This window comes from Triturus cristatus, chromosome 6 (assembly GCF_964204655.1).
Source record: "Triturus cristatus chromosome 6, aTriCri1.1, whole genome shotgun sequence".
Classification (NCBI taxonomy): Eukaryota; Metazoa; Chordata; class Amphibia; order Caudata; family Salamandridae; genus Triturus; species Triturus cristatus.
Genome location: NC_140589.1, coordinates 518,445,039 through 518,471,411, shown reverse-complemented (window position 1 = coordinate 518,471,411; position 26,373 = coordinate 518,445,039). Strand labels below are relative to the sequence as shown.

The following is a 26,373-nucleotide window of genomic DNA, read 5'->3' as shown; positions in this document are numbered from 1 at the left end:
GGTGAAGTGTGCAGGGTGAGATCGATGGTGAAGTGTTACCGTTTATACAATGGAGGTAAGTGGGTGGGGCTGGGAAGGAGAGGTGCTGTGGGTCGTGCATCTATCGGAGGGGGGTCTAGTAGCAGTGACCGTCTGACTTGCGAGGAAAAACCTTCATCCTGTCCGTGGTGCGCTTTCGCTTCCACAGCTGGTGACTAGTTGGAATTTGACACCAGCAGCGGTTATCCCTGGGCTGTACCGTGGGTGTGGGCGTCTCCCAGGCGCTCCGTCACCTCACTGGTCGCGTAACGGTTACAGCACAGTACCATAAGCAAAATGGCGATTGATACTTGGAGACTTGTGGCAGCGTCCGTGAACAGCGAAGAACCGGAATGTCGACGGGTATGTTCCCGCAGCGATCGGCCTTTTGTTACAAATTGTTAGAAGGTGTGCGTTTTTCCTTTCCAGAGCCCGGTGGTCACATACCTCCTATCAGTCACCCCCACCTGTTGTCTTCGCTCCTCCCCGGTGTCCCCTACTCCCGGCTCCTATGCCCCCGCTCTCTTGCTCGGGAACATTCGGCGGAGCGTGACGTCAGCGGCGGGACCCGCCCGGCGCAAGGCTTTATAAGACAGGCGGCGCTCACGCACAGCCTTTCCCGTACCGAAGCTGTCTATATTTTGCAGGTGAGGGGAGGTAACCGGTAAATAGAGGGATGGGATATGTTTTCAGCAAGCGCGACGGGCATCCTGTCAGGGCTCCTAGACTGGATATTATGGGGAGGGGTGATCGGTTACTTCTTATGCCTGCAGATACTTGTGGCAGGGATTTTACCAGCTATTTTGCCCACCCCTTCGTTCAGGATGTAGTCTGAAGCTTAGGTGCTTCTCGGCGTTGTAAAATTACGAGATGTTGAAGAAGATGGCGAGAGGAGCTGACAAAGATGAACGACACTGGAATGGGTACCAGGTGTTAACTGTCATGCTTATTCCACCATTAGCCTTACGTTTCATGACCTGCTGGTGCGTGAACGCAATTGATATGTCTTTTGGCATTGTCGTGGTGAGTTGTTGACTGTAATGCATGCTGGGGAAGTTCCCCACCTGATGGTACAGCGGACCGTTTAACTCCGGGGCGCTATCGAAGATGGCGGCTTATTCGGTCCGACAGAACCTTTCGACAAAATGGAAGGTTGCGAGTCAGAGCTGCACTCATTAAGTACGCGCCCTCGTTGATTCTCACTTTGTTTTATCGCAGGTAAATTCCTACAGCAGCTGTCAATATGGGCAAGGAGAAGACGCACATCAACATCGTTGTCATTGGGCATGTCGACTCTGGCAAGTCCACCACCACTGGCCACCTAATCTACAAGTGTGGTGGTATCGACAAAAGGACCATCGAGAAGTTCGAGAAGGAGGCGGCTGAGGTGAGTACACTATACTATGCTACACAGTGTCACTTGAGTTTAAGACATGCGTTTTTCTTCTTTTTGTGATTCACTAGAAATTCTACCACCCCTCGCCCCTTCAGTATGTATGCATATTTTTCCCCTGCTTGAGCTTTTCCTTTATCCATAGTAATAACACTGTTTACCGTTTTGTGGTTAGCATTCTACCCTTGCGTGAAAAGGCTGCAAACTTGAACATTCAAATGTTGCTTATATTTTATCCCACATATTTCTCTCACACCTCGTGGGAGCCTTCGCTCCCATTTATTGCGATCTTTTCTCACTTAGTGGCTACTTGTGTTTATTTCCATCTACTGCATCCGGCTTCCACTTTTAAATTAAAATTATGTTATTGTGAACTTTGGATATGCTTTAGGTCAGCATCGACTATTATTCTTCACCGGTGGGTATAACATATTGCTGCTCTTTAGCTTTTGATACCTGTATATTTCACCATTGGAGTACCCATAAGCAAGTCTTGATTGTACCTGCTCTTAGATACAGATGCATTGGGAAGCGTCAGAGATTTTAAACCTACTGAAATTGCACAGCGAAGCACCTGTTACGTTTGGTGGTAAAAATATCATTACGATAGCGACTCCTGCAGTTTGAATAATTGAAGTTTCCGTCCATATGTGTTTAGCCATTGAACAGTTAACACGTTTGAAAGGAATGAAACTTTTTCAATTTTTATGGTCCGGCTTGCTTGCGCAGCTGTTGTCGGACAATTATGTTGAGACTCACCCGAAGAGGGGCTGTAGCTTCACCCACATATTGGGAGTCAAGTATACATGTTTTGATTATCCCGAAGTTCTATACTTCAACGAAAAACGTCCTTGGCCTCCACCAGGGGCACGTACATACATATCGTTCTAATGCTATTATAAATGTCTTGGGTAACTAGATCATTTACTTTACTTCCTCTGGCAGCAGAACGGATGGAAGAAGGGCGGTAATTGATTTTTAGGTTTGGCTGTTCATTCATAAGCCTGACCTGTGGGCATTACCAGTGCTTGATTTCTAGTGTATTTCCTTTTAGTATTTAAAACTTTCGGTGGGTGCTATATTGCAGCAAGGGCATCATGAAGCGACTGGACAGTGCCTGGCATGGTAAAATTGAAAGGGTGACACACTAAGAGTACAGTCATTATTACAATTCGAAATGTTCATTTCAGTTCAAGCTAAATTGATAGTACTATCAAGATTGAAGTACAGGATACACTATGCAGTAAAACCAAAACATTTTTTTCAACTCAGGTTAATCAAAGTTATTTCTAGGCCTTAGAGGACACTCGGTACAGTGCTTGCACGGAGAATATCCTGGGCAGCTGCTCTGCAACTGATGTTAGCTGGAACATTTTTATGCTATGATTTGCTGTTTTCTAATGTTTTCCTTGCTCTGTTTAACATGGCTTCAGGTCACAGATTGGTAGTGAGCAACTGTGTGGCTATATTGGCAGTTGGAGTGGGCTCAGCAGGGAGGATGCTGCTCTTGCCGGGTCGATCTGCTAAGAGGCCTGTAACGTACTATCTGTGTATGTTTCTGATAATTCTAATGTGCAAACGCTGCCAAAGGGTAGTTGAGTGCTGTACAGGCTTATGGCCGAACACAAAGACAACTAGTAATAGAAGAGGCAGACGGCTTATAGATGGTTTATGCAGTAAATCTACAACCTGCTTAAATGCTTGACCTGACTACCTGACTGCTGCTTACAAAGATAGTGTTTTAAGTCCTTGCTAATATGGGCAAGTGCCTGTTTGAAATCCCATTCTACCTACAAAGAAGCAACTATACACGTGTTGCATTTTTAAGTAATGAATGGCAGAATAATACAAACAGAAGATCAGTGCATGTTGTCTTCTAGTCACGACAGGATCTTCTGAAGCCTTACTCAGAGACGTCAAATCCTTAATTTTTTAAATAGCCCCATGAACACCACACTCATTTTGAACAACATGCACTTGCGTGTTCTTCCTCGTTAGTGTGAACATGCGTACTAAGGAAAAATGCCATGCTCCACATTTCATTTGTAAGGAAGCAGTGTCCCCGCCACCCTACCCTCCAGATTTTATGGATTGAAAAGATTATGATTGAATATATCTAAAATAAACAACTTTTGTTTTCGTAACTTTTTTTTTTTTTTTTGCAAGGTATATAGTACTCTCAAGTGGTGTTTGAGGTCGTTTTCCCCACAATCCATGATGCAGAGTTAGGGGCACTGGGCGTTTTTCTTTAGTGTGTCTTAAAGTGTATAGTTGCCCTTAAGAGTCCAATTGTGGGGCATCTGGGTCACAAAACTAAACTTCCCTCGCTATATGTTAAATAACTGACGGAAGAATGATTTGCCACACAGGTTTTTGGTGTAGTACATGTCTGTTGTCGGTTAGTAAAAACTTTCCATCCTTCTTGATTGGGACAAAGTCTCTATTGTGGACCAATGATTGTGGACTTGGAGTGGCAACCAACAAATACATTGGGGACATTTAGTTCCAAAGTGATATATTTGTAATTCAGTCTGGGTTTTGTGTAACAATGTATAGATTTCAAGACAAGTAAATTAAATTGTTTCCCTATGGCACAAAGGAAAGGTGGGGAAACTTAGTTTAAAATAAAAAGTAGTAGCTGTAGGGATACCGGCATCACTTCTCTAAATTGATCTAGCTGCGTTTTTGTACTCTAATCTTCCCGAATGAAAGGAGTCATCTCTATTTCAACCTGAAACCCTTACCATTAAATAGTTTGCATATATATTTTGGCTGGTGTTTAGTAACCATTACGTTGGCTCACAGTCCAAGTTACTGTTGTCCACGGACTGGTTAAAGGCCCAACCTGCCTCTGAAGTTCTGTTTGGGCCAGAGAGAAAAATAATAGACTCATTTGAGGTGCAGGAGGACTGTATCTTAAAATCTGCCAGCTACAGTTGTCTTTCTGTAGTTGGTCACATACAGAAATATATGGTGGCACCAACAGCGACTGATCTGTTTGAAGGAAAGGGTTGCTGATTTTAACTGGTCATCTTCCCGAATTTTAAGGGCTAGAATGATGGTCAAATTCTTCAATATTAGAACCATTTCAAGCTAATGGGCCAGGATCCCATCCTGGAGAATTATGGCCAACTGTATCCTGGTACTGCTGGAGTGACAGTAGGCAAGTAGAGACATAGTAAAATCTGTGAACGATACAGGTTAGCCCTTTTTGGTTTGTGATGGAAATGGGTTAATTTGTGGACCTGAATGTGCCTCGTGCTTCTCCTGGGTAGTTTGATCAGAGCAACATTTGGACTCTTGGGCATTCTCAGTTTCTTGAGCTGTCTTCATGGTGGCCTGTCTAGTCAGCTGGGTATCCCTTCCCTTGGTTCAGGTCATTCCTGGTAGGTGAAGTCTCGCTGCTCAAACAAGGCTGGTAGCTCTACGGTTCAGCAGTAAGGAGATTACATAATCTTCATAGACACTGTATTTGTATGAAAGAAAGCACTATAATCTCAGTTGTATTCAATACTAGACAGCCCAAAAGTTCCATGCTTAATTAGTGCAGCTGGTCACTATATGCTGTTGGCACTACATCCACCCCTCTCCCCCCATTGTCACCTCCCAGGGCTCTCACATGGTACTGGGTCCCCCTTGCTCTACCTTCAATCAGAAGCAGGGAGAATTTAAGCTTGTGTACAGTCTAGGTCACCCACACCCCACCAGATGTGCTCAGTGTCTTACGCCTTCTTCAGTAGGAGATTCTCAAAAGTCCTTTCGGCTTCTGCCTTGTAATCTGTGGTTTTCCTCCAAGCTTGCGGAAAGCCATGGAGAACCGACATGTGTCTGTTGCAGTTTGATGGGCTGGGCATGGGTCATATTCAGCAGCGTGTCCATGTAGTTGTCTTGTAGCTTCTGTTCCATGTCCTATGAGGATGTTCGAGGGTCATCTGAGGCGACCTTGAAAGGTCTGATTTCAATATGGATTTACTGAACCACCACCTCTATTATAAATCCATAACTGGGTCAGAAGTAAACAAAACAAGCATATGCAATGCAATAGGTCTCGCAATTACGAGAGTTTGAGCTATTGGCATTGTAAACGACAATGGCTTTTTTTCAATTTTTGCTTTTTAAAAGCTAAAAAAAGGCATTGTCATTTACAATGCCAATAGCTTAAACTCGTGTAAATGTGAGACCTATTGCATTGCAAATCCTTGTTAATATTCTGTCGAAGCGTGGTGGCAGAGAAGAGGTAGTAGGGATTTAGCCTACTCCAGCAGTGTTAGAAAATAAACCATTTCCAAATGCTCTAGGTGTCGTTGCAGTGCTTTACAAATATTAAACCAAATCTGTTACCTGAGAGTGCCTTCTCATTAGACTACTCAGCCGTGCAAACTGTTCACACACCCGATCAGTAGAGGCTCCTACTAATGACCACCTGTGTAGATTCCTCACACTGCTCACCACTGCCAACCTCTCACCGTGCTCACTAGTGCCAATTCTCCTACAGTCATTATGCTCATGCATGCATGAAGTCTGCTGTGGGGCTGATAAGGGAGATTAAGAATTGAATTAAGAAAAGAATTATCAGGAAGGGTGAAGACTGAAATATGCTTTTAAGCAAAAGCCTAAAATAAAAAACCTGTTTTTCTTTGTTCTCTTTTCATTTTTATAGTTTTCTCTTTTCCATTACCTCCTCGTCAGCCCTCCCCGTCCCAGTCCTAAATACATGAGCATAGCTACTCCCACCAGAAACTCCCAAGCAACTTAAAACCCATCCCTTCCCTCCAGGCCACACCCGTACCCTGAGGCATATAACCCTGTGACCCGCCAATACACCCCCTGTTTGTTTTTTCTGCGGTATCACTTCCGGGCAGACTTCGTCGTGGGGGGTGCTGGAACTGGCCTCCTGTCTGGTAAGTGTGAGACGAGATGTTAAGCGCCCGTTTAAACCCCTTATGTACCTGTTTGTAATTATGTGCATATGCTTTGAGTCCCTGCTTTAGCGGAACAATGGGGTTGGGGGGTCCGGACTACCTGATGTGGGGTGGTGACTCCCTGCTGCGGCCTCCCCTCTTCCGGGTTTGTTCCCTGCTCTAGTGGGAACACCCGGGGAAGGAGGGATGGTGTGTTGGGTGCGGCATGCCTTTCTGCGCACCGAGGGCGTGGCGGTTTTGCTTCTCCATGGATTACCTGTCACGGTGCTCGTGTTGAGCCCGTGTTTTCCCGTTTGTGGTAATTCCTGCTTTCCTTAGTGGAATCTTGGGTTTGGTTTCTTCAATGGGGGCCCGATGTTTGTGGATTTCAATCCTGCTTCTACTGTTCTTATCTCCTGAATAATTCAAGCCGCTACATTTATTTTGAGATGAGCTCCCTCTACTGGCAGATCGGTATACGAATTGCCGTTTTGAGTTTCTTTTGGAGAGTTGCTGGGGCTTACTCGTCGGGTCTTTGACTCTTGCTATCATGGTTAGGTGTTCTACTCCTGATGATTGAATGAATCTGCTTTGAGGGCGCCCTGGTGGGGAGTTTTCCCTGTCCTCAAGTCTGTCTGTCTGTGGTGCTCGTGTGGGGATTTTGTGGCTCTAATCACCTGCAGATCTGCTGGGGCATTGGGGAGTTTCTTACCTCTGTGTTCGCTGGTTCCTGGGGCGGGGGCATCTGGGTTCCTTCGTTTTCTTACATTTGGGCCCTGTTCAGTCTTTTCCTTTTATAGGTTTGTAGTTGTCTCTGATTGGCCGGTTTAAGGGCCGGCATTCGGTCCTGTTTGGGGATTGGCTGGGGGTCCGAGGGGCATTCCCTGGTTGGCCCTTGGGGATTTTTTTCTTTGTTGGTCTGGGTATTTCTTGGGGTCTGGTTCTTTGTTCTCCTGTTCACAACCTGGAGGGTAGAGGTGCGGACATTCGTGAGCTCGGCTGTGTGGATGAGGTGGTGGTCGCTGGGTCATCCACTGCTCCTTCCTTGGCGGATATTCAAAAGATGATTGAGGCTGCTGTGGTGGCGGCCTTTGTGTCTCATGATTCCAAGGGGCCTAAGAAACAGAAATTGGATGCCTCGGCGGAGGTCGATTCAGACATTGACTGATGAGGAGGTGAAGGGTCGTTTTGTCCAGGGGTCAGACCTTCACTGTGTTCTGCAGCATGTTCGAGATAATTTGGGGTTCCCTGGTCCCGTGGAGGGTGGAGAGTCTGAAGACTTCTTCGCTAATTACCTGAAGGAAGAACCTGAAAGCCTCCCCATTCATTCATCTGTGCAGAGGGTGCTGGAGGGGGAGTGGAAGGATGTTGACAAACATGCCTTTCCCGGTTTCTGGCTAGGAGGTATCCCTTACAGGGATTCACGGAGGAATTTCCGGCCGTGGTGAAGGTGGATTCCCTGCTTGCTGGTATGGTGTCTCAGAGCCTGGTGGTGTCTGAGGATGCGGTTCCTTCTGATCCTGGGGACAAGCGAGTTGAGGGGGCCTTGAAGCGGTCCTTTGCTGCCTCTAATCTTGCAGTTAGGTCTGCAGCTTACACCAGCTATCTTGTTCAGTCGCTTCTTAAGGACTGTCAGGGTATTTCTGAGCAGCTCATGCAGGATGAGGATCCCTCGGAGTCTTTGTCCATGTTGAAACAACAGTTGTGTTTCATGGCAGATTTGTCCTTCGACTCCCTTAGCGCTGCAGCGGCGGCTGCTGCTGGTGCCTCTGTTGCTGCTAGGAGGCAGTTGTGGCTTAAGTCTTGGAAGGCGGAAGCTGCTCAGAAGGCGGCCGTGATGAAGATTGCCTTCACGGGCTCTAAGCTGTTTGGGGAGCTGTTGGAGGCTTTGATAAAGAAGACAGCTGAGGACAAGAAATTGTTGACTCCGGTCTGCTCTTCTCAGAAAAGGAAGTTTGTGGGTTATATGCGGGCTTTTGGGCAGGCGTTTCAGTCTAATATGGCAGCCCAGCCCTTTCGTGGTAGGGGACGTGGCCGGGGTGTCCCTTCCTTACACAAGTCCCGGGGTCAACAGGGTGCTTCCTCTTCTGCAGGTCCCTTCAAGTCATGACTATGTGGTGAGTTCCTTGGGGGAACCTGTTGGGGGTCACCTCACTTCTTTTTTTTCCAGTCTGGGAGGAGTTCGTTCGGGATCAGTGGGTCCTGCAGGTGGTCCGGCTGGGCTACAGAATAGAATTTGGAACTCCTCCGGTGGATGTGTTCAGGACTACCCCTGTTCCCAGGTCTCAGGCGAGATGTCGTGCTATGTTGGACGGAGTTCGGGACTTGGTGTCCAAGGGGGCTGTGGTGAAGGTGCCTGTGAGTCAACAGGGTCGGGGGGTTTACTCAATCTTATTTTTGATCCAGAAGCCAAATGGGGACTTCCGTCCTGTCCAGGATCTGGATCTGAAGGCGGTGAACTTGTGTCCCTCATCGGTCCTTCAAAATGGTGACTCTACAGTTGATTCTTCCCTTCCTGTCGGTGGGGGATTTCCTGGCTTCTCTCGATCTCCGGGACGCCTATTTTCATGTGCCAGTGCACGCGGATTCACAGAGGTTCTTGCGTTTCTGTGTAGGGGTGGATCATTACCAGTTCCAGGTATTACCGTTTGGCCTGTCTGCCTCTCCGAGGGTGTTTACTAAAGTGTTGGCACCCTTGGTGGGTTTGTTGCATGCTTGGGGTATACAGGTGTTCCCTTACTTAGACGATTGGTTGATTTCTTCCTCTTCTTTCCTTCAGGCTCAGGCACATTCCCTGGAGGTTTGCAGTCTCCTTCAACAGTCTGGGTGGATTCTGAACTTGGAGAAGTCCCATCTTCACCCCACTCAGGAACTGCTGTTCATTGGTGGGGGTTGGGGGGGGGGGTGTTCAACACCAGGTTGGGAAAGGTCTTCCTGTCGGAACCACGCAGACTGATTCTTATGCACGAACTGAGGAAGGTGTTGGGAGCTCAGTCTTCCACGGCTCGCCAGTGGTTGCGTGTTCAGGGGCTAATGTCAGCTACTGTAATGGTTGTTCCTTGGGCCCGTTTACACTTGTACCCCCTGGTGAATCATCTTCTGGGGCATTGGGTTCCGGCCTCTCTGAATTACGAGCTGTTGATACCGGGGGGGAGTGTCTATCGCCCAAGAGTTGTCCTGGTGGCTGGTGGATCGGAACCTCTTACAGGGCTCGCCCTTTGTGTCCCAGGAGAGGTTGGTCCTGACGACCGATGTCAGCGAACTGGGTTGGGGTGCGGTCTTGGGTCAGGAGTCGGTGCAGGGTCTTTGGTCTGTGCCGGAGGCGGAAATGTCCTTGAATTGGAGGGAGTTGAAGGCGGTTCAGTTGGCGTTGACTCATTTTCTGCCTTGGGTCCTCCAGAGGGATATGATGGTACGGTCAGACAACACGGTGGTGGTGTGTTATATCAACCACCAGGAGAGTGCAAAGATGGCTTCCCTCAATTTGTTGGCACAACGTATCGGCCTGTGGGCGGAGTCTCACTTGTTGTTTCTGAAGGCTTTGCCTCTACCGGGGATTTTGAACACTAAGGCGGATCGCCTGAGCAGGGTGTTTCCCTCCCTGTCGGACATGTGCCTGTCGCAGAATGTGTTTGGTTGCCTGATGGCCTGGTTCGGGGTCCCGGTGGTGGACCTGTTTGCAGCCCCGGGGAATGCCTTTAGGGAGAGGTTTTGTTCTCTGGTTCGGCCGCGGTTTGGAGGGTGGATGCCCTGTCCTTCCGGTGGGAGGGGGGCCTGATGTATACCTTTCCCCCTATTGCTCTGCTTCCGTGTATTCTCCTGAAGGTCAAGCTAGATCGGGCTTGGGTGATCCTGGTGGCTCCGGATTGGTCCAGGAGGTCTTGGTTTCCTCTGTTATTGAAGTTGGCAATGGGGCCTTGATGGAGGTTGCCGGTGGTCCCTTGTCGTTTCCCCCTCTGTCTCGGGAGTGTCTGGTGCGCCTGCGACTAGCGGGTTGGCTGTTGAGAGGATGAACCTTGTGGCTTTAGGGTGTTCTCCTTCAGTGGCGGAATTTATTCAGCGGTCCAGGTGCCCTTCGACACTCAAGTCCTATGCCAGGCACTGGGTTTCTTTTCAGTCTTGGTGTACGGCGCGTGGGTGGTCTGCGTTGTGGATCCGGTGCATGTCTTGGAGTTTTTGAAGGACGGGTTTGACTTGGGTCTAGCTGTGCCCTCCCTGAGGACTCAGTGGGCTGCTGTCCGGGCCTTTCAGGGTTCGGTCTGTGACCCGGTGGTTCCCCTGGTGTCCCTCTTGTTGCGGAGTTGTTTCCTTCAGAAGCCTGTCATTCGGTCCTTTGCTCCTAGTTGGGATCTGCCTCTGGTTTTGGGGGCTTTGCAGGGGGCTCCCTTTGAGCCTCTGCATGAGGTGTCTTTGAGGTTTCTGACGATCAAGGTGCTGTTCCTTGTGGCTATTACCTCGGCTCGGCAGATTGGGGAGTTAGGCTCCTTGCTTTGTTCGCTCCCTTTTTTTACGTTTTTTTCCTGATCCTTCCTTTGTTCCCAAGATCCCTTCCTCTTTTCACTGCTCTGCGGATCTGGTTTTGCCTGTTTTCTGTCCTGGTCCTCTTTCGGAGGTTGAGGTGCAGCTGCACTGTTTGGACGTTCGGAGGGCTCTGGAGATCTATTTGATGCGTACTGTGCCATTTCATAAGGTGGAATCCCTTTTTGTGACCTTTGGGCTGGCTGGTCAAGGTCTGAAACCTTCTGGGGCTACCCTCAGTCGTTGGCTGCGGTGGGCTGTGGGTGCTGCGTATGAGGCCTGTGGTGTGTTGGCTCCTGTATCTGTTCAGGGGAGATCGACTCGGGGGGGGGGGGGGGGGGGGCGGCGGCTTCCTGGGCTTGTTGGGGCCGAGATCTGCAGGGCTGCTACCTGGAGTTCTCCACACATTTATGTCCCATTATCGTTTGGTGGTAGGGGGGACTGATTCTGCTGGGTTTATGGACGCCGTGTTGCGTTCTGCTCCGGTGGTGTGACTTTTTCTGTGCTTTAATAAAGTCTGTTTTTGCTACTGAGTGAAGCGATTCTTGCTTTGGTATCTGCTCGTGTAGTTAGGACTGGGACGGGGAGGACTGACGAGGAGGTAATGATCGGTTACTCACCGGTAATATTCATTACTCAGAGTCGTAGCCCTCCCCGTCCCAGTCCGGGTTCCCATCCCTCCCTCCCTGTTCGGCTTCTTGTGCTTGGTTGGTACAGGAGGTGGATTGGCGGGTCACAGGGTTGTATGCCTCAGGGTATGGGTGTGGCCTGGAGGGAAGGGATGGGTTTTAAGTTGCTTGGGAGTTTCTGGTGGGAGGAGCTATGCTCATGTAGTTAGGACTCGGACGGGGAGGGCTACGACTCGGAGTAATAAATATTACTGGTGAGTAACCGGTCATTCCATTCCTACTGCCCCCTTCCCTTTCTAGAACATTGTCTCGACTCGCATTTCGTGCTATATTTATGTCACTCTCTACATTGATCTCCCCCACTTTTCTCAGCTTTGGCACAAATTCAATTCTCTTCTCTTCTTTCTCCCTTTCTTCCCTTACTTCCTCGCTCCCGTTTGTTGATCTGCTTCATCTGCCAACCATGTCTCCTGTCTCTAGCCTGCCTCTACCTAGGTCCCATTTCATACTAGCGGGCCTGAGTCTCCTTGGGTTACCACTCAGTGCCTCACCCAGAGTAAGTAATGAGGACAGTGGCATCATAGTTGCTTTGGGCCTGCCACCTCTTGCTCTAGAACATGTGTGTGAGTTGCAGAGACTGTTAGGAGGGAAACGGGAAACACAAATATGTCCAAAACTCTTAGCTTCCTCTGACCTTATTAAAATAGCGGTTAGATATCTCATAAACGACAAATTGGACTGCATCTGTGGAATTGTGAGCGCACCAGCCAAAGGACCCATTCAAGACACTTGATTGGTTCAGAATGAGACGGATAATCTGGGTCTTAAGGTCAAGAAGGGTGATGACATTACTGTAAATAAAGTGATCATTTTCAGGCTACCATGCCCAGTGTTAAAATGCCTTATGCGGGATGTCCTTTCATACATGAGAGAGAAGATCTCTCGTTACTATCCTGTGTGTCCATCAAGGTGTACCACCATGCTACTTCTCTTTCTTCCATGAACCAGGTCAAGATGTGGGGACTGGAACGTCCCCGTTTTGGAGTCTCGAATATAAAACTTGCTGCCTTTAGAAATGAAATTTTAGCCTACCATATTGGTGTTCATAAAGGTCATCAAAACACTTCTGTTCGCACAATGGTTCAACCACATACACTGCTGGGAATGTTCAATATTGTGCACAACAGTTAGTTGTGATTCTTAGGCAAAAGAGCCTAGTAAAAATCTGTAAAGTATCCTTAATAGACAAATATAATAAATTGCTAGTAGTCTCTCAGTATTTTATCCACCCCATTACTAAATGTTCGTTTTAGTAGATACATGTATTTAAATAGAAATGCTGAGTTGGGCTATTTTCTCATTACCGGGATGTCTCACAATGCTGACAGCTTAAGAGCCAAAGTCCTCCAACAGAGGGCTTAAACTGGGAAGCAGCTCCCCTCGGGGAAATAACTGCAATATTTGAAGAGTAAAATATATTTAGAGCTGCTAACTTCGTAGAAGAATTGTGAACAAACATGTTTTCATTCTGGGGGGTTGTAGACTATTATTTTTTTAGGTCGAGCCTAGCGTTGCAGAGCATGCTCTGCGAGGCATGCTGTAGCAGGGTATGATGTAGAAGTGCTGTGGAAGCCTCCACCCATATTTTTCATTGGTTGGTGTCATTGTCCATGGTAAACCCTGGCTTCCGATTGATAATGAGGCTTCTTAATCACTCCTTGTTACCGCCCTGTCTCCTTTTGTGACCGCCCATCAGGACAGGTTCTTTTACTTGCAGCGTTACATTGTCTCCCTTCATTAGCCGGTAAGCACTATTTTGTTTCATTCTGCTTTGGCAATGGCGGCTGCGTGTTTATTTTTGTATTGCACTTTCACTTTAACAATAGCTGCCGCTCCACCCCGTGAGTGCTGTGTGGGGCGGCAGCTATTGTTAAAGTGAAAGGGCGATGCAAATATAAACAAGCGGCTGCCTGTGCGCAATGGTGACAGCTTGTTTTTATGCATTTGTTTGGCTGGTGTGTCTCTCTGGAATGGCTGCTGCATTTCCAATCTGGGATGTCTTTAGTGTGATATTTAAGAAAGCCCTGCGGCGGCTGTTGCTCGCCCTGGCCTTGGAAATGCCTGGGTTGCTGGGACAGGAGGAAAGCAGTAGCGCCATGGAGATCGCCACGGAGCAGGAGGCGGAGGCGAGCCACCGGCAGGACAGTGTCAGCTTGCTGACCTTCACCCTGCTGCTCACCCTCTCCATCCTCACCATCTGGCTCTTCAAGCACCGCCAGGCGCGCTTCCTGCACGAGACCGGCATGGCCATGATCTACGGTAAGGGGACGGGGGCTGCCGGGGGCTTCTCTCCGCATTTAAACACTGCTGGGCGTGGGGGTCCGCAGACCCAGCTCTGTTGTCTAGTGTCAGTGCAGTGAACCACGGAAGGGGCATCCACGGACCCAGTGTGAGGGCACTGAGATACTGCACTCGAAGGGGCAGTGGGGCAGGGTTCATAAGACAGTCCGGGTGGCGGTGTGTTGCACTACTGAAGGGTCCTTCACAGGCCCAGTGTAAGGACACTGTTCTACTGCACTACTGAGGGAAGTGGGTGTGGGCCCACAGCACTGTCAGAGGTGGCGTTGCACTACTGAGGGGACATCTACAGATTCGGCGTGGGGGCACTGAGTCATTACTAAATGGATTTCACACAGTGCACCGGTGAAGCAAGTATCTACACTTACTTCCCAGCTGGGTGGGGGCATATTCACGCTATTCTGCGGCAGTGATTTGCACATACACATGTTGCACCACACTCTCACACTGGGTGGGGTATTCAAACATTTGATTGGATGTGGGGGTGGAATCCACGCCACTGATAAAGAGGTCTCTGCCAACACTGCTAGCAGGGCTGTGCGGTGGGTGTGCTTCTCTCTCTCGGACATCTTTACAAGGATGCGTAGATTAGTGATACGGTGTGGCAGTCTTAGGCAGCCTCCTTTTATAGAGACTTTTGAACGCGTTTCTGTTCGAGGAGGGGGTCGGTGTGATAATGTGATTGTCCTCAGCAATTGTCTGTTGGAAGGTGACCTTTTACCTCAAAGATCCGTAGCACCCTGGTCACAGACTGATGTTACCCAGTTGGGCTCATGGAGGGCGACCCTTCACCTCGCACACCTTTCAGAATGGTGGGGCATTTGTATGGTGGTGTAACACAGCAGTAACTGTCATGTCTCAGCTTGACCTTTCATCCCACATCTGTCCATTGCATTTGGCTGTCTGATTCAGGATTTTATAAAGGACCCGGAGGTGGATATTATAGGCAAATCTATTTAAATAGTAGAGACTTTTTGTAACATCATAAGGAACCCTATGATCCAGCGCCAATACCAATAATTGATCAGGGATCGATACTCCACAACATCACTACAATGGCCCATACACATTCTCCCAGTATCCCTGATGCGATGGGGTCAATTTAGTCTTTCCATCAATTATTTCCTTTTTATAGATTCTATTGGAGCATCCGTTATCAACTTTCCTTCTACTCGGTCGATGGACCAATTAGTTGAAGGTAATGATAACTACTAACTTACTAACCATGTAGTCAATTAATTAGACTCTCAATAAGGTTAACAATTAATTTTATCTCGAATATAAAGGTCAATGCTCAGTTGCATTTGGTCACAATTACAAAAATCGAATCTCATGAAAGGAGAAATCATATATAACATACAGACCCATTACGCAATGACATTATGCAATGAAGGAGTGGATAGGGTACGAGACAAAAGTTTCAGCAAATAGTTATGCCAAACATAATATGCCTAACTGGAGGATAGATGAAGAGACAATAGGTTCATCTAATAATAATGCATATCAATATATTCTTGACGGAGTGGATAGTTGAAGAGACAAATGTTTCAGAGACAAATACATTAATATTTTAGATTCTGCATTGATATAGGCTAAATACAAACCTATTGGTCTGTAGGGAAAGAACCACCTCCTGGACCCAGGAGATGATGGGGTTTCCCCAATAAGGAATCAAAGAACCAAAGGTATAAGGACAGGTCAGGAACAGCTAGGCCTCTCTGCAAACCGACGGACAGCGACGCATCTCCCCTCTTCTGTCAGCCTAAGCTCTAAACCACACCCCTAAAGGCACCTTAGCTATAGTCTAAAATTGATATTTCCATCCCACAAATGTTGCGTTCTTCAATCGTACTCTCACAGGGATTGGTGGGCTGGGAAGGTGGCGTTGTCACGCCAACATGACTTCACCTTTATTCAACAACTTTATTGTGGAAGACCGTTCCCATTGTCTGAATATTAGCTTATTTGCACGTTCCCCACATAAGTTACACATTTTACATTCTTCATTCATGAATGAAAGTTATTCGCAGAGAACATCTCCGGTCCCACGCTTGGGTATAGTAGATGGCAGACGTCTGACACTCTGGCCTTCACTCTTTCATGTCATCTGCTGTGCAGAGCACATCTTGCTTGTCTAGTGACAAAACGGAATCACTCTTCGAAACTCCCGCAACCCCCTCTTTGGACAATTTAGAAAAGATGAAGGCTTCATTCAGCACACTAAAGTAGATGAAAATGAACATTTATTAATTATATGATAATGAAACCATCACTGTTTACCACCCACCATTCACTAATCCCCATTGATGTTACCTAGCATAAGCTTAGTACAAAAACAGCATTAATCATTACCTTAAAGCAGGATGCAACATGCAAAACTACAAATGTCCATGCGGCCTATTTTCGTGCAACTTCTTCGTTTCTTTCCAAGCACAAAGTTATCACAATACTATGTAATTGCGTGTTTATTCAGGCATGCGCAAAGCAGTTCCCTTGTTTTTATGTTGGTGCACGTTAGTTTTACTACATCTACTTACTGTTAGTACTTATTATGGGGGTATAGATTCGAGCAGGTTTCCTTTTTGCGAACCGCTGCTCCATCGCCTGTATCAGTTTTGCCTGCAGATGGCCTATTCCTAAGAGTCTGGAGCTGGGCGTTTGCCCCGGAAAAATGTCTAGGACGTGTCAACTTTTTCTTTGGGTGCGTCAGCCAGGGGACTGATTGACTATCATCAGGCAGGCTATGCCTGCGGCTGGTTTATCACAACACCTCCGGGTGTCGTATTACCAGTCCCAGACAACAGAGCGGAAGATACTGGCATTGACAGGTGTCAGTCAGGGATGTAGCTTCCACTGTAAGCACTATTTTCTCTAATGAGTTTCTCCTACTGCAGGCACGACATGTTTTCCTGCAACATTTAGCGCGTCATGCGTGCTTTCATTTTACAAGCAGCCCGGGACAATGGCGGCCGCTCCTTTGGAGTGAAATAGGTCTCGCATTTACAAGAGTCTGAGCTATTGGCATTATAAATGACAATGCCTTTTATTTATGTGTTAATTATCTTAAAACAGATAAATAAAAGGCATTTTCATATACAATGCCAATAGCTTAAACATACGCAAATGCGAGACCTATTGCATTGCAAATACTCGTTTTACGTGAGGGTGCTCACAACATTAAAAAGTTTTCAGACTACTTACTGTCCTACATAACCAGGGCTATGGATGCGACATATATGTAGACTCAAATTAAAGCAACAATAGTGCGTCCAACCTTTTGAAAGCTTAAGTTTGCAGTAATCTATTCAAAGGTTATGTAGAGATGCTGTACTCAAAATATGTTGTAAAACTACACGAAGCATGGTTATGTTAGACTAAGATTTAAATGGGTTGGTTGCCAATTCTTTAACAAGGTGATTTTCCTAATCTATTTGTGATATTTAATGCACAATTTCCTCTTAAATTAACAAACACAACAATTATTTTAAATATTTGCATCGTTATTTAAACTAGAACTGACTTTGTCTTTTTAAACATTGATCAACTGCAGTCTCACTCTGTTAACGTGACTGCAGGGAGATGTGTTAAGAGCCTGGTATACCTATGTCCTGCATTCCCTCATACCGCTCCCACCTACACTGAGGCAGAGCCTGCTTGCATAAGCCCGGTCACCTACATTCACTGTTAACAATACAATACACTACATTTACAGGCTGCTCAGTGCTGCTATCTTCACGGAAGCACGCATCAGTGAGCACGCTCTGCCACCTACCCGTGGCTGTAATGACAGGGTCACTCATTAGGAAGTGCACACGCAGCAATACATCTGCTGCACCACCTCCCCACCCCACACAACTTGTTTCTGGCGTAAATCATCTCCTCAGCATACTTGGGATCTGTTGGCAAAATGCCTAGAATATTAAGGCTACTCTTGAGCATGGGGATCTGCATCCACAAACTACATCCTCAACGACAGAGTTAAGAAAAGAAGAGCATCTGACGTTTACAGAGCGCCATTTTAACACTGAGTGAGTTCTTCAAGCGTAAACGGGCTCGGAAGATAGTGTGTTGGAAATGCAAATTAATTTTTCAGACCTTTAAAGTCCATTGTGCAATTGTAATTTAATATATTACGTATAGCGTATTCTTTTTTTTTTTTTTTTTTTTTTTTTAAACTTGCGTGCATTTTTGTAAGAAACTACTTTCCAATTTCTGTAGGCATCAACCTCCGGAACAGGATTTGTGGGCTGGGGCAATAGAAATATGCAAATACTAGGTATTTAACGTACATCTCACTGGTATGTGCGGGTCTAAAAACGTTGGCGCCTTGCATCACAGTAACTCCTATGCCCCACCCAGCACCCCTAATGACAGATTTGGGATTCTTCACTAAACGGTCAAACATGGTTGAAGGAAGAGGAATGCAATTAAATATATCCTCTCCCGGACTCAGACAGTTTCGTTTGTGTGATATTTCCTCCTCTTAGCCTTTCCACGGGAAGAATAACATGATACACTAACAACAACAGGCATTCGAGATTGTCCCGGCACCTTCGAAAGTGAAAGCGTGCTGAAAGTAAACAAAGCACGTCGTCCTGCCTCAAGTAGGACAAACTCAATAAAGAATATAGTGCTTACGGTGTAAGAACCGAAGTAAAGGGGCCAGTAGCCATGAAGGAATCAAATGACGACACGGCCGTACTAAGGAGGGACTAACAAGCCTATTTAGGAATCGGAAGCGAGCATTTACGAAGGACAAAGACGCATGCCAATGTAAAATAAGGGCATGGGAGTGGGCGGGTCTTCTCTCCGCACTGTACTATGACAGATCATCGCAACAGGAGCGATTGCGCTCTGACTCTAGGCTCGACCTAAAAATAATGAGGACATGCATGGTGTGCTCCACCAGGTCACGTGACAGATTCAGGGCCTTACAGGGAGAGACTTGGGCCTCACATGAGGCCAGCGCCAAAAAGTCAAGATATACATAGTTCGGCACGCTGGCATGGCGCCCATGTCTGTGTACCAAGCAGGAGACATTCACAACCTAGCACAACAGTAAACTTTCTTACGCTTACACCCAAAGCCTCTCAACAGTTTTACACCAAAGTTGGCTTGAAAGTAGAAATTTTATCAGAAGGTGTGCTTTTGTATGTTTGGTATAAATCTGATGAATAGTTTTAGAGCTACATAGCAGCTATAAAAAAAAATGTGCGATCCGGCTTTAAAGTATAAATCTTGGTTGTTCTTAATCGTGAATGATTTGTGGCTCTGATCAGATACCTAGCGAATCGCAAATTCCAAGAAATTAATCCGATCAGATGGTGAAGCCTTTTCCCCTGTTGTCCCTTAAAGATATACGGTTCTAAAGTTGCAGCTATGGCTCTAAATGGTCTAATTGATGACATTGGGAAAAAAATAGGTTTGATTCTAGTCAATAAATCATATTTTTCAGGCTGCTAGCTAGTAAGTTATTGCAAAGCATAAATGTAACTACTTTGGTCACAGCTGACATAACCTACACTTTAAATGGAAAGTTAGTTTATTTAGCTGCTATTAAGGTCTATAGCAAGCATATTTGGTAAGCATGCACAACATTACTAAAATTCATGAATTTTATATTTCATCACACAAGGTTTTGTCTCAAGTTTTTAAAAATATTTTTTTGTAACAAAAATCCATGGTTTTTATCTTGCAAGACCACTGTTGTCCAGCCTTTCAATGGCCTGTCACTCCCCATCTCAGTTCTTCTGTGATAAAATTGATAGAATAACTTAAAAATATATATATTGAACCTTCTGTTTGTACCTGTGCTTACCGCTAAAACCCATCCATCAGTCTACCAGCCAAGCTATTATTTGATTTCCCTTTTCTCACTCCTTCCGAAAATTGTGCCTTAGTGCTTGATGTCAAATCTGGTTCTCCACTTTACCCTTGATCTCCTTTGATTCATAGAATTGCACCTGCAGTCAGCCCTGGTTTCTCTAAATACTGCAAAGTATTCATTCATCACTTTCCCAGCAAAATTCTTGGAAAAACATCAACTCTTACTTAGTGTTCCATATCAACCTTCTCTTTTGTGCCTTAACAATCAAACTTTTGGCCCTCACACAGAACCGAATCTGTGACTTTCAGTTGCAGACTAGGTCAAGATGGGGATATATCTGGATGGTGGGGCCTGCCTTTATCTGTCTGCTGCTTTTGATAATGTGGTGCATTCCTTCCTATTAACACTTGTTTCTCAGGAAATGAACTAAAACTATCTCCTGCTAAATTCTGAGACTATGGTGTTCCTTTTGGGAGGTCCACAGTGTATCTGGTCTTTAGCATGGTGGCTTCCAGTTCTGGGATGCCTATAGACTCAACTCTTTAAACTGGCATTTCATTTTAGTTCTGCTTTGTCTTTCTCTTTCCAATTCCAGAAAGTTGCCTCCAACTGAGGGTGTTAAATCTTCATTTTGACTCCCAGAAAGCTGTGGTCCAGGCCCTCATTCATTCTTGAAATAGAGAAAATCTGTATCTGGGCCTCTCGCTATTTCACTAATCAACTCCAACTGGTCCAGAATGCTGAGGCATCTTCTCTCCTGCCTTGCTCGTTACTCCTCGGTTTCCTTTTACAAGAGCTACACTGGCTCCCAGTCAATAAACATGTTGCCTTTTGAGGCCCTCTGTTTTTGTCATTGAGCCTTTTATGGCTTTTGCCTCTAGTACATTCAACAGGAAATAAAGATTCATAGACTGGCGTGCTGCATATGCTCTCTGATATTGAATGTTTTCTTGGTCCCCAAGGTCTGTAAGTACATAGTAGTACGTTCCTCCTAACTTCCCCGAAGAATCGTGTTTTCTAGTATTCCAGGCGGGTAAAAAATGAAACCATATCTCTTTACTTATGGTAGCTCTTTGTTGTCTCTTTCGTGTATCATGCGGCACAGTACCAGAGCACCCATGGGGGGGGAGGGGAGGTAAATCACACCCTTAATAAAACACCCAGTCCGTCAATATTGCAAGAAATCTGAGTTCGAGAGCGGATTGGTTTTGGAAGCAAGGCAATTGTAAGGGGGGGGGGGGCAAAAAAAAAAATCAGTACATTGCTGGGTTGAGCAGCAGGGTCTAGTTGTGTGGCCAATTCACCGCAGACGACAAACCCTCCCAATGCATGCAAAAGTTTAGAGCTGAAGTTGGAAGGAAGAGCTCGCTTTAGCCCAAGTCCTGCACACAACCAAATGTGAGGTGTGGGTAAGGAGGAGGTCGTCCATTTAAAAAAAAAAAAACCTCTTTGCTTTTTTTGGGAGGGGAAAGGGGAGCTTTGAGCCCCTTATGACCCACCCAATTCCACCATCAAAGAGAGTGAGAACTTGCCTAATACCAGTTAAAATTCGTGCAAATTCTTCAAATGGAACTAAAGTTCATATAAAATTCCAACTGTGGAGATTTTGTTTTTTAAAATAAAATAAATCCCCCACCCCCTAAAATCCTCCAACTGTAATGCTAACTAGTTAAACTACTGAGCTGAATCACACTACACCAATATTCACCATTGTTTCATTCCACATTTGGTTTGTTTCCATTCAGCATTTTTTTCCTGTAGTGGAGAGCAGAGATTTGTATGGCAATTATTATGAACAAACTCCTCAGGAGTATATTGTTGCATGTATCAATGTATACTATCTGCTGAATGGGATGTTGTGTGCATTTGATCTTTTTTTTTTTACACTTTTTTATTTTTAAATTTGAAACAAAGACAGCAATAGACAATTACATAGTCGATGTCGCTACGTTAGTTCCTATCATTTCTACCCTCCCTCAATGCTCCTCTAACACATACCAATTATGAATACATAAGTTTTATCTGCCACCAGCCACCCCCGCCTACACCCCCGTGTGTCACCGAGTCAGGAGATCTTTTTTGTTTTTGAACCTCTGTTAAAAGCACAATTTAAATGATCTATTAAAAAAACAAAAACCTTTTGATGTAGAAAAAAAAAAACCTTTTGACCTGTTTTTTAATTTTAGCCCCTTGACAAATCTGCACAAAATGTTGCCAATGCCGAACCCAATCCAGATAGGCACTGTTGGAAAGCTTCATGCTGGTTGCATCTAACTGTGTCAACGTTATTAGCAAAATGCAAGTCTTTTTAATGAAAAACTCTGGCCTTAACGGAACTACACACTGGTTATGACCCATCTGTAATATAGATGTGTGTGTGTATGTGTGTGTGTGTGTATTCGCTGAAAATGTATATCTAAAACAAGCATTGGCATAGCCAATAGGTCTCGCCTTTGGGACCTTATAAGTGTTTAGCCATGCAACAGTTTGTGTTGTTGCACCAAGGATATTGCGCTGCTTAACTAAATACTTATAAGGTCCCAAAAGCGAGACCTATTGGCTATGCCAATGCTTGGATGCAAGGCGGAGGGGAGAAGGATGCAAGGCGGAGGGGAGAAGGGTGCAAGGCAGAGTACGGTAACATTCCAGTTCCAAAATGTCCGCCGTGACCAATGACAGAAAAAAAAGCTTTGAGTTTAGGCGAGGAGCGAGCTTTCTACTTCCTTGAGCGTGCGCAGTGCTTGCATCCTTCTCCGTCCTGAACGCGGGAGTTTGACTGTGTGTCTACATTATGGATTTGAGCGACTTTGAGAGACAACAACTGCAGCAGCAGGCTCAGCTCTGCTGTACCTCCTTTGTGTCTGCGAGCCCTGTTTCTTGGGAATAGATGAAGCGGGCCGGCGCCACGTCCTGGGTGAGCGGCTGGTCTTTGGGAATGGGTTACGGGGTTTATGTTAGGCGCGGGGCAACAGACTGGTGGGATGTGAGAGGCCTCTTGAAGTGGGTGGGGTACGTGGTATGACAGACTTTGCAGGCAGGGCTTCTTGTAGCTTAGCGGCTGGCTCTTAGGACAGAGCAGTGTTGCTATTTGTGCACCGATTTCATTCTGCATATGTTATAATTGTGCACAAAAACTGAGACCATCTGGAAGTTTTGGCAGTAGCATTACTGGTACCGTTACATAGAATTTATTTTCACATCTTAGTGTTTTCACGTGCATTAGTCCAACCGGTGAGATTGCAGTGAATGCGCTGCGTTATTGCAAGTTATTGGATGAAATCTTATGGTTGGAAACTAAGTACAATATTACGTAAACAGGCGCACGGTCCAAATTAACATCTACCTCGCATACTGGAAGTATACAGCTAGCTAGGAAAGGTACAGTTCTTCCTTTATATTCACTAGTACGTGCTTTTGAGTGCGTGTTTTGGTATACCCCACTGGCAGAGGTTCTGGATGTTCTCAAGTCCAGAGTGTGCAGACCAGCTTGATCAAGCGCAGCGAGCGATGCGCTTAATGAGCATGACGAGGAAAGCCATATGGCGCCTCTGCTTGTAAGCCCGCGCACATGCACGCAAGCTGTAGGCCGGCCATGGTAGCATTTTTTGAAGCCCTTACTAAAAGTCTCGCCAGACCAGCGCATGCGCTGGGTCAGGCGAGACCTAAAAAATACAGTTGGGATGAGAATGCCCCCTGCAGAGGTCTGGGTGTAAAATTCCGTTCCGGTCGCAGAATTTTTCCCACTCTGTGCTCCGCGTAGAACGCAGAGTTTTTCCTCCATTTTGGCTCACCAACGTGAAGTTGGCAAGAACAAGCGAGAAAAATCGTACGCTAGACAACTTTTGGCGAGATTTCTCAGCACTGGCGGTCACGGAAGGTAGCTACTGCTCACGTTGAGAAACCTGCCGCTCATGTTGAGGAAGCTGCCGCTCAAGCAGAACATCTAATCAAGCGGCAGAAAGAAGCTGTGACCTCTTGCAAACTCCCGGCGTTAAAAATCGGTGCAACTTGCTCCATTCCGCTGCATGTGGAGCGTGGTGGAGTTTTTTTGGCACTTTGCGGCGTTCGGCTTAGTGGAGCTTCATGAACTCAGCCCAAGTCTGCCTCTGCATGGTGTAAAGTTGCTCCCTGCCATGATTTTGCCCCTAGCGTCATGCAAAACTAGTAAGGACTTGGCCTGTCCTTCACATGAGTGGAGTCCTGGACCCGTCCTTTGGTCTGGAGGGGTGTAAACAAAAAGGTGGACTGCTGTTCAAGTCACAGGGTTATCATGTAGAGCAGTGTTGGCATGGTACTGTATTTTGTAACTCTGTAGCGACTAGCCCTTCTTGGGTTGAGCCTGCAGATACAACAACCTATTGTTTCTTTAACCCCTTCGCTGCGGCGGGAATTCCGCCGCAGCGCTGGGGGGTGCGGGGGGGGCAGCGCGGTGGCGCTGTGCTCATGACGGAGCAGCTCCGTCATGAGCCACGGTTGAGCTGTGCTCATGACGGAACGGTTCCGTCATGACTCCGCCCAGTTGCGTTGTCCCCCCGCACAGGCGGGGAAACAGCGCCGCATGGGCGGCGCGGCCGCCAACGGTCGTGGCATGGCCGCCAACGGTCGTGGCATGACGGAACCGTTCCGTCATGAGCACACGGCAACCGTGGCTCATGACGGAGCGGTTCCGTCATGAGCGGGGAAGGGGTTAAAAAAAACTCTAAAAGAAGGCTTTAATGGCACCGCCAATTACTTACCATTCGTCGGCATCCTTATCAATTTTTGATGCCCTCTAAATCGGAAGCATTTGCAAGGCGTTATTTACTGTGTGACTTTCTTGTGTTTGTGAGGAGCATGGACAAAGTACAGATTGATTTAACTTAATTAGTGTCCATCCACTGCTCATGTTGAGGCAACAACACCCTTCCACCCCCACCAGCCAAAGCCCTCCATTGTTAAGCCATTAATGCACCACTGTAGGGTGGCTTCAGGAAGTGCTGTTTTCAGCCAGTAGCAGTAAACCTGCTACCTGTATATTTTTATTGTTCCCATTACACATGGTGACTGTGTTGCACTTGCTGAAAACTAACAGGTCACCCTGTTGGTAGAACCAACTGCATCTGTGACCAGGTAATTTCATGCAGATCACACTTGTCAAGAATGCGTCCCATTGACATGTTCACGGTGACCGCTGCTGCTTTGTAATCTTGCCACTCTACCCCCACTATAATCTACCCAACTCCTCTCTGTCCCAAACTTCCCCAACTCCAATCTATCCCAATTTAGTCTGCCCAACTCTTCCCCCTCCACTCTACCCCATGCCAATCTACCTCCACTCTACCCCACTCCATTGTATCCCATTTCAATCTACACCAGTCTACCCCCACAGCACCCCACTCCCACGCAATCCACCCTGTTCAACTTTAGATGATCTTGAGGGAAATCCTGGATCACTTTTCAGTAGCTACAATAGTAATTGCTGGAGATTTCAACGATAATCTCCTCTTTACCGATATAAGGGTCCCCGCCCGAGATAACATGCCAGACAGTCTTTAACATTTCTCTACCCATGTGTGAAGCAAAGATTGCCAACAACCACCTTAAAAATAGATATTTGCTAAGCTTCTTTATCTACCTTGGTGTTCGTACACTCAGTGGAAGGGTTGCCTCTGATCAGCCAACTAGACCTTAAGTGTCTTTTCACAAACTAATATTGAATATGCTACTTACCAGTATGCATCTGTTCTTGGCATGTAGGGCTGCTGACATTCATATCTGTGCATAGATCGCCGCCTAGTGTTGGGTCCGGATGTTTGCACGTTGTTGTCCTGGAAGAGTCTTCGAAGTATCCTTGGATAGGTGACTCCTCCCCTGGACTACAGTGCGCATGGGCATCCTCTCCATCCTCAGATTGTTTTTCGCCATTGTGGCAGTGATGGAGTAGATACAGAAAGTGATGACCATGCTTGCAGTAATTCTGAGAGCTGCAGCTGCGACAGGCGCCGGGGAGGAGGGAGGGCGATATGAATGTCAGCAGCCCTACATGCCAAGAACAGATGCATACTGGTAAGTAGCATATTCAGTTCGAGGCATGTGGGCTGCTGAATTCATATCTGTGCATAGAATACATAGCAGTGCCCTCTATTAGCGGCGGCTACCCGTGCCAGCTGCAGCGGTCTGAAAAAGTGTTTTGAGAACAGCCTGTCCTACAGCTGCCTGCTGTTTTGACTGCACATCTACGCAATAGTGTTTTGTAAATGTGTGTGTAGTGGACCATGTGGCTGCTCTGCATATATCATGCAGGGGAATATTTCCTAGGAAGGCCATGGAAGCCCCCAACTTACGTGTTGAGTGGGCTCGTGGTGGAATAGTTAATGTGCGTTTTGCCTTTTGATAACAGATTTGAATACACTTAACTATCCATCTGGCTATCCCTGCTTTGGAGATGGCGTTACCTTTGTGGTGTGGGGCAAAGGCAACGAACAGTTGTTTTGTCTTCCTGAATGGTTTAGTCCTGTCGATGTAGTACATGAGGGCCCTCCGTACATCTAGTGTATGTAGTGCCCTTTCTGCAACAGTTTGTGGGTTTTGGAAGAAAACGGGCAGTTCAATAGTCTGGTTCATGTGGAACTGCGATATTACCTTGGGCATGAACTTGGGGTTGGTACGTAGTACGACCCTGTTAGCGTGAACCTGAATGAATGGCTCTTGAACGGTTAGTGCCTGGAGTTCACTAACTCTTCTGAGGGA

At 46.5% G+C, this 26,373-nt stretch overlaps 1 protein-coding gene across 2 annotated transcripts in view; it reads left to right on the top strand.

Annotated features, from left to right (window-relative positions):
* Positions 1 to 300: 300 nt before the first annotated feature.
* The window catches only part of EEF1A1 (eukaryotic translation elongation factor 1 alpha 1), a 101,430-nt gene continuing 75,357 nt past the window's right edge, over positions 301 to 26,373 (top strand). Inside the window, exons 1-2 of one of the 2 annotated variants that reach the window (XM_085610948.1) lie at positions 301 to 381; positions 1,237 to 1,405. In XM_085610948.1, the coding sequence (XP_085467074.1) occupies positions 1,262 to 1,405 (144 nt within the window). In that variant the 5' untranslated portion in view covers positions 301 to 381; positions 1,237 to 1,261. Of the gene's footprint in view, positions 382 to 536; positions 666 to 1,236; positions 1,406 to 26,373 lie in introns of those variants that run through there. The other variant, XM_085610947.1, reaches the window with a different exon arrangement.